The sequence below is a fragment of the Lampetra fluviatilis genome, chromosome 20 (genome assembly GCF_964198595.1).
Source record: "Lampetra fluviatilis chromosome 20, kcLamFluv1.1, whole genome shotgun sequence".
NCBI lineage: Eukaryota > Metazoa > Chordata > Hyperoartia > Petromyzontiformes > Petromyzontidae > Lampetra > Lampetra fluviatilis.
Genome location: NC_136294.1, coordinates 56719 through 70863, shown reverse-complemented (window position 1 = coordinate 70863; position 14145 = coordinate 56719). Strand labels below are relative to the sequence as shown.

Below are 14145 nucleotides of genomic sequence, written 5' to 3'. Positions count from 1 at the left end.
CCACTGGTGGTGCTGTTTGACCCAGTGTCTCCAGGTCCCCCTGAATTCCCATAATCTCTGGGTGGCCATGGACAGTGGAGGCTTTGAGCTTATTGGGCTTGGGGCCCCATTTGAACCCCCATCAGTGGGTTTGAGGCAGTTTTATTGCAGAAGAAGCTTTTGTAGCACTTGTTAAACAACAATCGTTCGGTGTTGCTTTTAACGCCATAACTAGCATTGACTCCTTCCTGGGATGTTTTCAAACGTAACCAAAATCTTCTTATGTCGGTCAGGTTTGGTTTCAGGGCAGAGAGAATCTTACAATTGCACGCTGCATTCGTGCCCTTAGCCAGCCTTAATGGACACAGGCGATTGCAGAGACGTCGCACAGCGTGCAGGAGGAAGATCAGTGTTTGCCCCCCCTCCCCCCCAAGCCCAAGTGGCTGTAGCTGGAAGGCGGAGCTGGTGGTGTTGGTGTCTGTGCTGTTGTAAACTTGCTTGTGTAGGTAGGTGGTTTCTCTGGGCTCTCCTAGTGGATTGCGATTGGCTGTGCAGTTATGTCCCGTGCGCTGTCCTGTGCTAGTTGTCGTTTGTAATTTTCAAAACGGATTCTTGGAAGAGACGCAATGGCGGTCCTCCCCTTCCAAGCCCAACCCCTGCATGCTGCGTCATTGCGCTGTCCTTCTCATGGGCAGGGTACTTGTGGATGGTGTCGTGTTCGTTGTTTGAAGTTGGAGGTAAAACAAAACAGAGGCAGTTTTTGCCTTCAATCAAACTTTATTTACTGTTGTATGTCTTAATTTATTTACAAAATGTTTTAATAATGCAAATTAGTAGTTGTGAAAATAAATTAGTGTATAAAATTCTGCCTTTGTCTTACAGATGCTACTAAATCAAAATACACAAAAGTTTGCCACCGCTGGGTTTTTGACCGCGTAACTTGTAAAGCAGCAGCGCAGTCACTGCTGCTGTCTGGAGTCGAAGCAGCAACTCCCCAGAGCGAGCGGCGTCTACTTGAGAGCCACTCAAGGCAGCAGCAACACAGCCACCGGCAGGCAGCTCATGGAGTCGCCAAGCACGTTTGGGTTGTTGGGCACCATTACATTGCTTCCCCTGCGATGCCAATTTGGTCGTCCAAGGTTTTTCATAAATCTAAACCTCTTAGCAGTGCAATTTACCACTTGCATCATATAAAAGCCACACTCCTGACAAAAGACTTGGGATTCTGTTTTTTGCACATAAGCCCCGATGTGGTGATATGGAAACAGAAAGAAGCAAGACAACTCCTTGTCCTGGAAGGCCGACCAATCTCCACTTTCTTCCGCTCAATAAAAGGTCCGAGTTTCAGAGGCTGCGCGGCCGGTGACATTCTTGCCGCGTGGCTCACACGTGTCCATGTGCTTCTTCAAAAACTCTGAACAGACCTGTACCGCGGTCGAGACTCTCTCACGATGTAAACCGATCCTAAAGCACACGCACACTACAACGTACACACTAACAGTCTCGATGCCGGACGAGTTCTTATTTTGCTCACACGATCTCTCGCTCGCCCCGTCCACGTGCTGTTTACACGGCCCCCACCTAAAATCACAAAAAAAATCTACGTAAAAAGCGTTGCCTACGCTGCGCAGGCCTCTCGCGGCGTTGTTGCGCAGGGGGGTGGGGGGGGGGGAAGAGGATGCCCCCCTCCTCCCCAGCACCGCCGCCCCTCTCAGTGCTGTCCCTCATAGCCGCCGCTCGTCAAGTTCCCCCTGGCCTCGTCCCCCGAGCTCTCGTACGAGTGCACGGCCGGGTCGGAGCCGTCGTATGACGACGCGTGGTCAGGGAGGCCGCCCCCCCCAACCACTGCCGAGTGCTCCAGGGCCCCCCCGGCGCCACCACCCTGGTCCGGCGGCTCGGCCTCCCCATCCGGGCCCTCGTAGCAGCCCTGCAGGTCGGGCAGGAGGCCGTGGTACATGATGTCTCTCTCAGGCAGCGCCGAGTGCAGCCAGCGCTTGCGCACGCGGCGCGCGTTGGTGCACATGTCGGCCGCGATCACGTTCATCTCGCTCTCGCGGAAGTTGGGGGCGAACTTCTGGCAGTAAACTGAGGAGGCAGCGACACGGGCGGGCTCTTCGTGAGAAAACTACAACAGCACTTGACTCGGAGCAGATGATAACTCAACAGCACCGCAGGAACATCAGACATGAATTTGGTGGAGACGAAGGCTGAGGCAACTGATATGAGAAAAGGCAGATGCTGCCAGCGACCTAAGTGGTGTGGGCTGAGGTGACGCAAATCAGGTCGTGGTATTAATTGACTTAGGATGTATTTGCGAAATGATGCAAAAGGGGGAGACGTAATTTCTGGCATTACTGTACCATGAATGCTGTGTAAACCTTGTACAAGTTTCCTGTAAAATGTCACGTGGCTTAACTCTCAGCTTCCCCTCCAAAGTTCCTGCTTGGGGCCAGGGATTACAGGTGGTCGATTATTGATTATACTAATTATTTGCGTCTTAAGGCTTTTTCATGAGGGTCCTGCTAATTTGCAATGTTTGGTCAACACCAATGACATTGTTTTCAGTGAAGGGAGGAAACTGGATAACCCGGAGGAATCCGATGACGGACAGAGGGAGAACTCCACACAGGCACCTGTGTCACGAATCAAACTTTTAGCTTCGCGGATGAGGAGCACTTCCTGGAATAACTTTCTCAAACTCCTAGATTGGGGTGACATGATTTTCTCACTTTCCAAAAAAATGCATTCACGGGGTGATGGCTGAGAGCGACTGCTGAATCATCGAACGTGGACTGTGGAAGAGGTGAGAAGAGGTGAATGCTGGAATATGGAGGTGCACAACAATGAGGTGGAGGCTGTCTTGGTGACGAGCGGGAGGTCACATGACAATAGGGGGTGACCTACGTTTGACGGCATTGAGGACACGGCTGTCCAGCGGCTTGCGCGTTGGATCGTTCGTGGAAGAGCGAATCCCAGTGCCACAGCTGTTTGCCAGAGTGGTTCTGCACCCACAGCACGACCACATACCACACATACAACAACATGCAGCACACACAGACCCACACAAGCACACCCCAAACTACACCAAAAACAGGAGTCTATTAGGCTAAATGCAGAACTCGTTTCTGTGTGTGTGAATAGGTTTGTGTTTATGCACACCTCTGTGAATTGATGTGTATGGGCAGCAGTCACCCAGTGGCTACTGCAATGCAATATGAACCCAGCCACTTGGGTTTAATTTCCAGTTACGGACTACATTTGTGGCATTCGGCATCTGAACCTTTTCTCGAGTGAGTGCCTGGTGCAGTGTAAATGATGTCAGCACTGGTGAGACAAGGTGGCTACACCAAACCTACGTGTGCCATGGTGGTCTTTTGAATAGGTGCTCGCTCACAGCACTGGCCGCTCAAGCCCGTGCAGCCACACGGGCACGTGTTTGTGCATCGGTACCGGTCAAAGAATGCCGCAAGCAGACGGCGCAGCAGCACCTTGTGCCGCACGCCGGCACACAAGTGACAGTTCATGAGCTGCCCCCGCGTGATGTAGACGCCCGTTCCTGCACGGCACGAGCAGTCGTGTTGAGCCTTGAGTCCACGAGTGCACAGCAAGTACAGCATGGAGACTGCACCGAGTCTTGCCAGCACAATTAATCTTGACAGGATGCAAGTCACAAGCGGACATCGGTGTCGGTCCACTGACCTGATACCAGCTCAAGCTTCTCCCCAGGGTCTCCCTCGGAGTAGAGGTGAGGGTGGCAACGCTGACCGATCTGCGTGAGTAGGTCGGGAGGCAGGGCCGACAGCTCGCAGCGCGAGCCACGGGCCGTGGGCAGAGACTCTACACGCTCGCAAACTACACGCGCACACACATTCAGTACACAGGGCAGCCCATACACTTGTTCACGACACAATTCACAGCGGGCATATCTATTCTGACATCACACGAACCCTAATTTTTTTATCCAAATGTTATATGTTTGGCAATACCTACAATCCACTGCCCTAAGCTACCCCAACCGTCTGTCCCCCAACTCCCAGTTCTTTCCCAGCTAGGGAGCCAGACCTACCCGAGTGATAGGCAGCTGACATCATGCTGTACACGTGGCCGTAGTATTCGTCGCCACCCTCTTCGTAAGGCTCCTCTTCTCCCTCCTCCTCGTCCCCCACCTCCCCGTCTCCTTCCTCCTCCCCCTCCTCTATCCCAAAGGCACTGCCCCCTGCCCCTGCTGGGCTCTCCCGGCCCTGCAGGCAGCTGCCGGCACCAGGGCTGTCCTGGTCGCTGCGCCCTGCATAACCAGAAGCTTCGGCAACAGCAGAGAGAGAGAGTGGGGAGGCCATGTGGGGAGCTCAGCAAGGTGCAGGCAGAGGTTGTTGGGAGGCAGCCGGAGGGTGGCAGGCGCATCTGCCGCTCCATACCTGTGGCCCCGCCATGGCTGTTGCGCTGGGCCTTGCTGGCCACGGTGCCTTGCGCCCCGGGGCCCTCGTACAGCCGCTTGTGCGTTGGCACGCACTGAATCACCGCCTGCTGCGCGTCTCCTCCGGCCTCCAATTTCACGCGCGGCAGCAACCCATGTAGCCGGTTGCCCGAGCCCTGCTGTCCGGCCAACGCGTGCGCAGGGCTCGACTGCCCTGCCTGGGGACACGGGGGGCAAAGGGTCCAGTGTAACGGTGGGGCGAGAGGATGCAGAGCAACTTTGCCAGTCCCGGAGACTCCACACTCCCGCAACTATGCTCCCGACTTGAGACGCTTATGCCAAACAAGGGCCCGAGTTGTATACTTCTTGTCGATACCTAAAGAGTTAATGCCATTTTCTAAATTAAAGATGGCACAGATGTTTAGAGATGAGGAATATCAGCCACCCCATGTTTTTCCCTCGTACTTAAATATCCACAGCCACATCCTTGTGTGTGGGAGCATTCTATGTCGTGACAGTGTTGCTGTGTGTTTTCATTATGGGTGTGAGTTGTGTAAATGGTGTTGCTGTGGGTCCACAATGTGTGCAGTCATGTAATGTACTTTGTAATTTTGTCCCCATGGTGGTTGTGTTGCTGTGTGTTTTTGTAAAGTAATGCTGTGGTATATTGTGTGTGTCGTGTGGGTCCCTTAACCAGATGAAAACTCAAGAGACTAGGCGTCTTATTTGCAAAAATGGGACACCAAAATTGCTAAACACACAAAGTACAGTAACAAGGCAAATAGAAATAAACAAAAACAACATCACATGATAAATTGGAAACATTGCATGAACATACATCAATGTTAATTAGACTTTCTGGAGTGCGAGTTGGCTCAGAAAGATTATATTTCGACTGATCACAGCACATTACAAAATTAAGTTAAAGAAACATTAAACAGATAAAGTGAGTGACTATTGCACTAATGTGTAAACAGATGAGGGCATAGGAGTCAAATGCAAGTTAAGTTATAAAGAATCTCCAGCTCGGAATCAAATTGGCACAAACCAAGAACGTTTGTGAAGTGATGGAATCCAGGTGTTGGGATATTCACAGAGAAAAGTGCCCAGTGTGTTTTCACCGAGTCGATGTCTCAGTGTGAGGTTATGGGTCTTTGCAGAGTACCTGAAGCGATGGAATTCCAGGAAGTTGAGGCATTCTCAGAGGATGAGTGAGAACCATGTGAGCTTTGTGTCCTCGGTGAAGTGCACTTTGGTGTTATGGGGTGTCTTAAGATTGAGGAATTTGGTCCTGAATAAACACTAATTGTGTACTATATGTTACATGAGTGGATGTAAGTAGTGTTGCAGTGGTTGCTTGTGTACTGTGTGTGTGTTATCTGTGTTGTTTTTTAAACAGCTTCTGTTCTGCCAGATAGAGGGGACTATACGGGCGTGGCACGGGCTAGAGAAGAGATGGAGTGATGTGGCACGAGATTGTGGAGATCTATGACTGGTACCAGGGGTGTCAAGATCGCCCTGTAGAGGAGGCTCGTGAAGGACACTACTGGGCAGTTGGAGGCAGTCGCCCTCCAACAACAACAGAGGGGAGAGGAGCGACGCTCACAACATGAGCAGATTGATCACCGGGTGGATAAAACACAGCAAGTTAGCACAGTGGGGGGCACAGGTGGTGCATCGATTGACCAGTCATCTCAGTCAGTCAACCCATGGCACCTGGGTCTGTCACGTGACCTGCTAGCGGGCGTTCGACACTTCACATGGCCTCAAAATGCACATAGCCTGGCACAAGCGCTGTGGTGACATTACCGCCACTTAGTGGCAAAAGGTGGTTGTGTGTGTGTATATTGGGCGAGTGGTGGTGTAGCTGCTAGCGTGCACACATACGTGCGCGCGTGACGCATGCGTCTGCCCAGGTGGGGAGTGCCGATTCTGGTGTTGCTGGTAGGTGGCCCCAGGCGGAGTGGTCCCATCCCTCCCCGGGCCCTGCACATGTCGCCCGTGGCCCTGCCCAGGGCCCTGCCCCGGGCCCTGCCCCGGCGGGGAGGGCTGGTGGGTGAGGCGGTAGAGGTGTGGCGCGCCCTGCGAGGTGGTCTCCACCGCAGAACTCTCCGACTCCGAGAGGCCGTCCTCCGGCTGTGGAGCCGTCTGCGAGTCGCAGCGTGGGGAGCTCACTTTGGCGGCCATCTGCAGTCAGAATCAATGGCATGGACACACGACCCACGACGACGTGTGTTTGTCGTACACGACAGAACATATTCGAAAGACGTGCATGTTCTACAAACAACGAAGAACACAGGCGTGTGCACGCTGTACACAATAACAAATGGTCACGTTCGCTCCACGTGCACGCGCGCACACTGCTGCGCGACTGCCGTACCGCGAGCTCAGCACCCCGCTCGACGATGCCACGGATCTGCAGGAAGCCGGCCGTGTACATCACCAGGAACTGCTCGCACGCCGGGAGGCTGAGCCGCCCCGTGTAGCAGAAGGTGAGCACCTGCTGGAACGAGCATGGCTGGATCGCAGGAGGCAGCTCCACCTGTAGGGGCCCCTCTGAGCCGTCCTCTGCGTTCGCTGTGGGAACACGGCCGCTCAACTCCATCCGAGCTGTCGATTCTGTGCGGCAAAACTTCACTTGCTGTTGTATTTGACGTATACAACCGTCTCTTGACGCACTTGCACAATTATCAACCCAGAATAATTTTGATGATAGTTTGACTGAGTGGCTTTGTAAAGTAATTTGTCATGAGTCCACTTTCATTCCAAGACATTGATTTAATGTAATCCTGCTGTATATTTAGGCACTGTTTTTGACATCTTCTGTAACGTGGTTGTTTTTGCATTGATTTCTATTTGCTTCATTGTTGGAAGTGTTATTATGTTATTGCTTTTGTCATTGTGTGACACGTTACACCATCCTGGCCTCTTTGAGTTTTCACCTGGTTAGACACAATAACTGAGTGCAAGCACACGACAAACGTGAAGACGCCTAAGTTCACATTTGTGTACACGAGACATGAAACCTCGACGTGCTGCTCAGGCTCACGGAGGGGCGATGTTGCCTGTGGCGGCTGTAAATGTAGCTTGTCTTTGTCCTCTGTAGTGGCTCAGCGATCAAGCAAGTGGCTCATGATCAGAAGGTTCTGAATTCAAATACAGATTGGGAGTCGACTTAGCTCATCGTCCATCCAGGGGTCAATAAAATGATTACCACCAAGTACCACTTTGTGAGGAAGTCAACAGTTGTCCTCTTGATACTCGCCCCCACCATAGGTTAGTGGAATTTCCACCACTGGCTCTGAAGGCCTGTAAGAGATGAGCAATGCCCCAATGCTCAGAAAGCAGGAAATAACTTTTGACTTGATTATTTTTCCTTGTTTACCTATGAAAGCCTCATTAATTGTCAATAATCTTTTTCAGGATAGTGATGCCAAATTATCGCAGGAGAAAGCGATTTTGCTGCTGTGTGTAATTTGCAGATGAGCATTGGTGATGTTTGGCCAATACCAGTTACATTTTACGTGGGTTTGTTTTCACGATGGGAGAAAACCAGAGAACCCAAAGGAAGCCCATGCAGAACAGGGGGTGGACATACAAACTCAGCACAGAAAGGTGCCCCAGTCGGGAATCAAACCCAGGTCGTGTGTGCGCCCAGTACCTGTGCTAGCGAATATGTCGCGGAAGTAGGCGCTGCTGGCGGCCAGCACGGCGCGGTGCGCGCGGAAATCCTGTCCGCGGGCACGCACCGTCACGTCGCAGTAGAGGCCCTGCATGCGCTGCTCGTTGAGGCTGCACAAGACGGCGCTGCCAAAATCCGGCACCTCCAGTTGCACGCTGGACGCCATGGCGGCTTCACTAGGCCACGGCCCCGCCGCCCTCGCGCACCACACGACACCGTTTCAAAGCGCCGGTGGGAAGCGAGCGAACGTGGCCTCGCAGAAACTCCCCTAGGCGCCTCCCGAGCCGTGACGGCTCCTTCCCAACATCGCACGGCCGCGGCAGTCGCGCACTGAACGGCTCGCGGAGGCAGGGGAGAGGACCGCCCGCCAGACCTGCCACAGGCGCGGGACAGCAAGCACACACGACGTGAACACACTGCCACATGCGGTGCCTCGTGCTGTCCATTCCAGCTGCTGCTGCTGCTGCTGCTTGACATCACAGGTTCTACGCACATTGTTGTAGTCCAACGCCGTGCCACAGGTTTCCATACAGCGCCACTTTGGAGAATTATTCAGTTTCTGCAACGTTCTCTTCTAAAGCTATCGAGTGAACTGAGGATACATGTTAAAGTTTCCTCCTGTGATTATGTATGTTTGGTTGCTAGAAACAAATGTTGCACATATCAAAGCTGCGCATCCTTTGACAAACAGTGGGTATCGTGTTGCCATTGAGCACATCGTGTCCTCAGTACAATACACGAGATGAGCCTCCATGCAAGGTAGTAAAATTAACACAAGACTACAGCCACCCACTGCGGGGCTCATTAGCAAACAGTCAATCACCACCACAAGCCACCATCGTCTCCATTGCAAGATGCTGACATGCAAACCTGCAAGTGCCAAGCAGATAGAGCAATGTCTCAGCATGCAAAAGCAGCCCTTTGTACTTTGGTTTCAACTTCATCCCAAGCCAATAGGTAATGATGTTAGCGAAACAGTTGGTCTGAGCAATGGAGATAAACGATATAAAATGCACCAACGTGATCACAGCTGTAATGTACACTTATCTGGCCAGTCCACACACGCACGCGGAGAAAACTACTTGTGTTCAGCAGCCTCCGAGGAACACAGCTCGTCACCGGGGAACATCACAGAGAAAATCACTCACTGCACGGAGGACGCAGGCAAAGTTGGGTATGAAGGCGCTGCCGTCACCAGCAGCAGTGTGAGATTCCGTGTTGCCGTGCGTCTATGCACGCAGACAATGGGCGGGATTGAGACGGGACCCAGACGGCCTAAATGAGTCATCACCATTCGGCATATCCCACCATGTGACACGCATGTCAAGCAGCAGCGCGGCCCGCGTTAACATTCTATGTACACACTCACACTGTACCAGCGCGCGCCAACTTACTTTGTGCCCTACAGTCGCGGATCCTATCCAAACGTGCCAGTCGCAAAACATAATAACCAGATAACAGACAGCAGGCTATACAAACAGGCTATACAGCCATACAGCATACAAACTAAACAGCAGGCTAATCAAACAGCAGAATGTACAGCCGCACAGCAGAATAACGAGAAATACAACAGTTCACCCAGAAAAACAGCAGACTCCACAGCCACACAGAAAATGAACCAGACAAGCAGCAGGCGAACCAGACAGCAGACCAACCAGACAAACAGCAGGCGAACCAGACATCAGACCAACCAGACAAACAGCAGGCTAACCAGACATCAGACCAACCAGACAAACAGCAGGTAACCAGACATCAGACCAACCAGACTAACAGCAGGCTAACCAGACATCAGACCAACCAGACAAACAGCAGGCTAACCAGACATCAGACCAACCAGACAAACAGCAGGCTAACCAGACATCAGACCAACCAGACTAACAGCAGGCTAACCAGACATCAGACCAACCAGACAAACAGCAGGCTAACCAGACATCAGACCAACCAGACAAACAGCAGGCTAACCAGACATCAGACCAACCAGACAAACAGCAGGCTAACCAGACATCAGACCAACCAGACTAACAGCAGGCTAACCAGACATCAGACCAACCAGACAAACAGCAGGCTAACCAGACATCAGACCAACCAGACAAACAGCAGGCTAACCAGACATCAGACCAACCAGACAAACAGCAGGCTAACCAGACATCAGACCAACCAGACTAACAGCAGGCTAACCAGACATCAGACCAACCAGACAAACAGCAGGTAACCAGACATCAGACCAACCAGACTAACAGCAGGCTAACCACACAGCAGGCCATACAGACACTAGAGTAACCAGACATCAGGCTACACAGACAAGATTACAGAGGGCAGACCACACAGATGGCAAGTTATACACACAGACAGCAAGTTATACACACAGACAGCAGGCGACACAGACAACTGGTTACACCAGACGGCAGACTACACATCGCCAAGTGATCCAATACAGTTTACCCACAATAATGTTTTACATCAACTCACACGCATCGCTGCGCTATTAAATGACAAGGCCCTAAAAACAGCTACTCCACTCACATTCAACAAGATGGTCTCTCACTGCTTGAACAGGACTTCAGAGAGCTATACAGACCACTCATCCACCACCACACTACTCATCAACCGGTGAGGTGGCTCAGCAGGAGAGTCTACGGCTGTCAATCGGTGATCTGAGTTCAGATCATGGTTGGGGGTTGAGTCAGCCCATTATCCCTCCAGGGTCAATAAAATAAATACCACTTCGTGGAGAATTCAACAAAGGTTGTCTGTGGAGAGACTTGTCCACGCTATAGGCATATCAAAATCAGAATCAATCTTTGTAAAGGAGATGAGCATAATTGGTTTATTTTGGGTTAGATCGTGTAGGTAAAATGCCAACTTGTTATTGTAGCCTCCACTACACGGCAGAGCCACATAAAATCAGGTTGTCACGTGCGCAAATATGCTCGTTGATTTGGTGCCCAAACGAGCACCGCCTTGAGGTTCATTTGGGCAAGAGGTCGATCACTTTGACTTAACCAAACACGACTCATCGCCGACCACGCCACTCCCCGATGACCACGACACATTTAGTCGTGCACGGGACTGACGCAGGCACGTTCGTGCGGGCTACGCGTGCCGCAAACCGCCTCAACGCATTGTGCACTCGTCAACACACAGGGACCACTGGCCGGTGCGACATTTGCTTTGTCTGTTGATTGTGGCCAGCACGCGCCAGGCAGGTCTTAAAGAAACAACACCTTGCAACCCTTCACGGGGTACCATCCTTCTTTACCAGTAATCATCCTTCAACGCCCAAGTGCCCTCGGCTGTGGCCGAACACGGCCTCACTCAGCGAGGCCACCCATACGAGTGCTGTGCCGTGGCCTCCCCGCTGCTGACCTGGGCACTACCGTCCATTATTTGCACTTTGCCACGTCCATTATTTGCACTTTAACTGAGCGCGATTCGTGCGCTGTTGGATGAGCTCCTGCGTCTTAGGAACGCGGCGTGGGCATTGCCATTCCACGCACGCTCCCGCCGGCGTTATGTCATCCGCTAAGTATGTCATCAGCATGCGGCGGCGGCGGCAGCGTGTAAACACTTTAATGTGCATTAGTGAGGCGCACACGCAGGCCCGTGCATGCCAAACGACAGCGGCCAGGGAGGGTCGCGACGGCAAGAAGACACCGCAAGACCACCTCGTCTTGTCACGGCGCACACCGCCGTCTGAGACGATAGGGTCACTCGTGCCCAGCGACCGTCCACGTGGGGTCACACGTGGACGGTCACACAGAGTTTGACCCCTCCTAACCGCCACAAGGGTTGGGTGTTGCGTGAGCACAGATTGCGAGCGCAGAGTCTGCGTGCTTACAAAGGCTGTGAGCACGCTGTCTGTGTGCTTACACAGGCTGTGAGCATGCAGAGTCTGTGTGCTTACACAGGCTGTGAGCACGCAGTCTGTGTGCTTACACAGGCTGTGAGCATGCAGAGTCTGTGTGCTCACACAGGCTGTGAGCATGCAGAGTCTGTGTGCTCACACAGGCTGTGAGCGCAGCTGTGCAGCCCCCCCCCACTCAAACACGGCAGAGGAGCGGCACCTCCACGCCCGTGTGAGCGGTCAACATTCGCCACCGCGAGCCGCGAGCAAACAAGCTCAACTCCTCACTGCCTCACGCGTCGAGCCGCCACGGGCCCTTTAAACAATAGAACATCCCAACAGCGCCGCCACTTCACACAAAGAATGCGAAGTTGGAACGCGCTGCGCTTGCACACGAAACGCGCGGCATGGCGACACCACACAGCGACATCGCCCGCCTCGCAGTCTCACAGATAGGGCCGAGCACCGACATCACACAATTCGTGCGTCTTAGGAACCTACAGGCGACATAAACATAAACCTACATCACACACAATTTGTGTGTGATGTAGGTGGGAAATCTTCATGGCCGAGGCCACAAAGTTTATTTTTCCAAGCAGTCGAGTCAACGTGATTTCCTACTCAAATGAGTCTCGAGGTGATGCTCATGTCCTGTTTACACACCGGAGCCAGAGGTGGAAGTTCTGCATTCTATCCATAGGCCACCGGTTGACTTCCCCGCAAAGTGGAACCTGTATCGACATCGTCAGGATGATGAGCTGATAAACCTCAACCCAGGATTGAAACTCGCAACCTTCCTCCTGAGAGCCGCTTCCTCTACACCTCCGAGCCACCTGTCGGGGTCAAGAATCGTCACGAGGCGAAACAAACGTGAATTGTTAAACCGTGGGGTTGGTTACGAGGCGGCGATGTGTCCGGCCCAATGAACTCCCGTGAGGACGCCAGAGTCGCACTCCCGTGTCGTTACTTCACCGACTCGGAGGTGCAATGGGGCTGCCGCGACATGAACATGGAGGCATTTGAACGGGTGGCGCGGGTAGCCAAGCGGCACCATTCGTCTGTTTAGGTCGCCAAAGTGTTCGTAGCACGAGAATTCCCCCTGCAATGGGCATCCGCCTCCGGTCAGTTCCACGTCTATAGGCGTCGTGTCGAAGCACAACCCATGTCACACTCTCAGTGACCCTCACACTAATCACCCTCACCTTCATCACACTCACCATCATCAGTACATTCACTCACAATCACTACCGCAAACCGTGATCATCACACTCATTCACGGCCACCCTTAGACACCACTTACCCGCAGTCTCACCCCGTCCTCCCCGCCTGTATTCTCGGCCCACACTCGCTCACGATCTCGCACTGCCCGCACCCAGCGCGAGCCCCCCTCCTCCTCCTCGTCGGCTTCTCGGCGCCGCCAATTCTCGCAGCGAGTGATGGTCCCCGATGCGACCTCTCGGCCCCCTCTCGAGCCCCCCCCCCCTCTCGAGCCCCCCCCCCCTCTCGAGCCCCCCCCCCTCTCGAGCCCCCCCCCCCTCTCGAGCCCCCCCCCCCCTCTCGAGCCCCCCCCCCCTCTCGAGCCCCCCCTCGAGCCACTCTCCCGCGACTTTTGCCGTCGCGGCCTGTGCGGCCTTACCCGAGTAGAAGCCTGCGATTTGCCCAGCGCCTTCGCGGCCAGGAGGCTCCGCGCCCGGGGCCTCAACAATCCGACCAGGGGGGGGTCCCGGTCCGAGCCCTGGGGTGGCGCCTCTGCGCGTGAGCAGCGGCGCGGCCGAGGCGGTGAAGCGAGTGGCGGCGTCCCGAGAGGAGACGCGGCCGGGCAGCCGAGCGCACTGCCCGGGGAGGGCGAGGCGGGGCGAGGGGAGAGCGCCACTGCCGCCCCAAGTTACCTCCGAGCGCGACGACTCCGCGACTCCTCCGCGAGATCCGCGCGCTCCGCACTCCGCCGCGCGTCCTGGGCGCGGCCCCAGGCGACGCAGTCGAGCGCCGAGCGCGGCGGGGCGGCGCCTCGTGGACTGTCCTCGGTGTCACTCGTCAGCTCGTGTCGCAGCTGATGCAGAGCAACAACCACAACTTCGTAGATGCAGATCAACAACCACGACCTCGTAGATGCAGATCAACAACCTCGTAGATGCAGATCAACAACCTCGTAGATGCAGAACAACCACAACTTCGTAGATGCAGAGCAACAACCACAACTTCGTAGATGCAGATCAACAACCACGA

General features: G+C 53.8%; 2 protein-coding genes across 9 annotated transcripts in view; one reads left to right on the top strand and one right to left on the bottom strand.

The window, feature by feature from the left end:
- Window positions 1-1566, top strand: part of XPR1 (xenotropic and polytropic retrovirus receptor 1) — a 35132-nt gene extending 33566 nt beyond the window's left edge. For both annotated transcript variants that reach the window (XM_078865215.1, XM_078865216.1), the window contains exon 16: window positions 862-1566. In XM_078865215.1, coding sequence (XP_078721341.1) covers window positions 862-871 — 10 coding nt within the window. In that variant the 3' untranslated portion in view covers window positions 872-1566. The remainder of the gene's footprint in view (window positions 1-861) is intronic.
- A 94-nt stretch (window positions 1567-1660) lies between these two features.
- Window positions 1661-13875, bottom strand: LOC144937777 (nucleus accumbens-associated protein 1-like). Of its 7 annotated transcripts, none has more exons than XM_078865219.1 (11): window positions 13809-13875; window positions 9224-9304; window positions 8055-8448; window positions 6774-6970; window positions 6281-6580; window positions 4395-4611; window positions 4046-4279; window positions 3679-3831; window positions 3430-3535; window positions 2884-2981; window positions 1661-2064 (listed from the first exon to the last, which is right to left on the bottom strand). In XM_078865219.1, the coding sequence occupies exons 3-11, from the start codon at window positions 8239-8241 to the stop codon at window positions 1691-1693; spliced, it is 1866 nt and encodes a 621-aa protein (XP_078721345.1). In that variant the 5' UTR covers window positions 8242-8448; window positions 9224-9304; window positions 13809-13875; the 3' UTR covers window positions 1661-1690. The 7 variants fall into 7 exon arrangements, with proteins under 7 accessions (XP_078721345.1, XP_078721343.1, XP_078721349.1 ...); XM_078865217.1 differs by having other exon boundaries at window positions 13556-13869; XM_078865223.1 differs by having other exon boundaries at window positions 1661-1906; window positions 13556-13869.
- Between the last annotated feature and the right edge of the window lie 270 nt (window positions 13876-14145).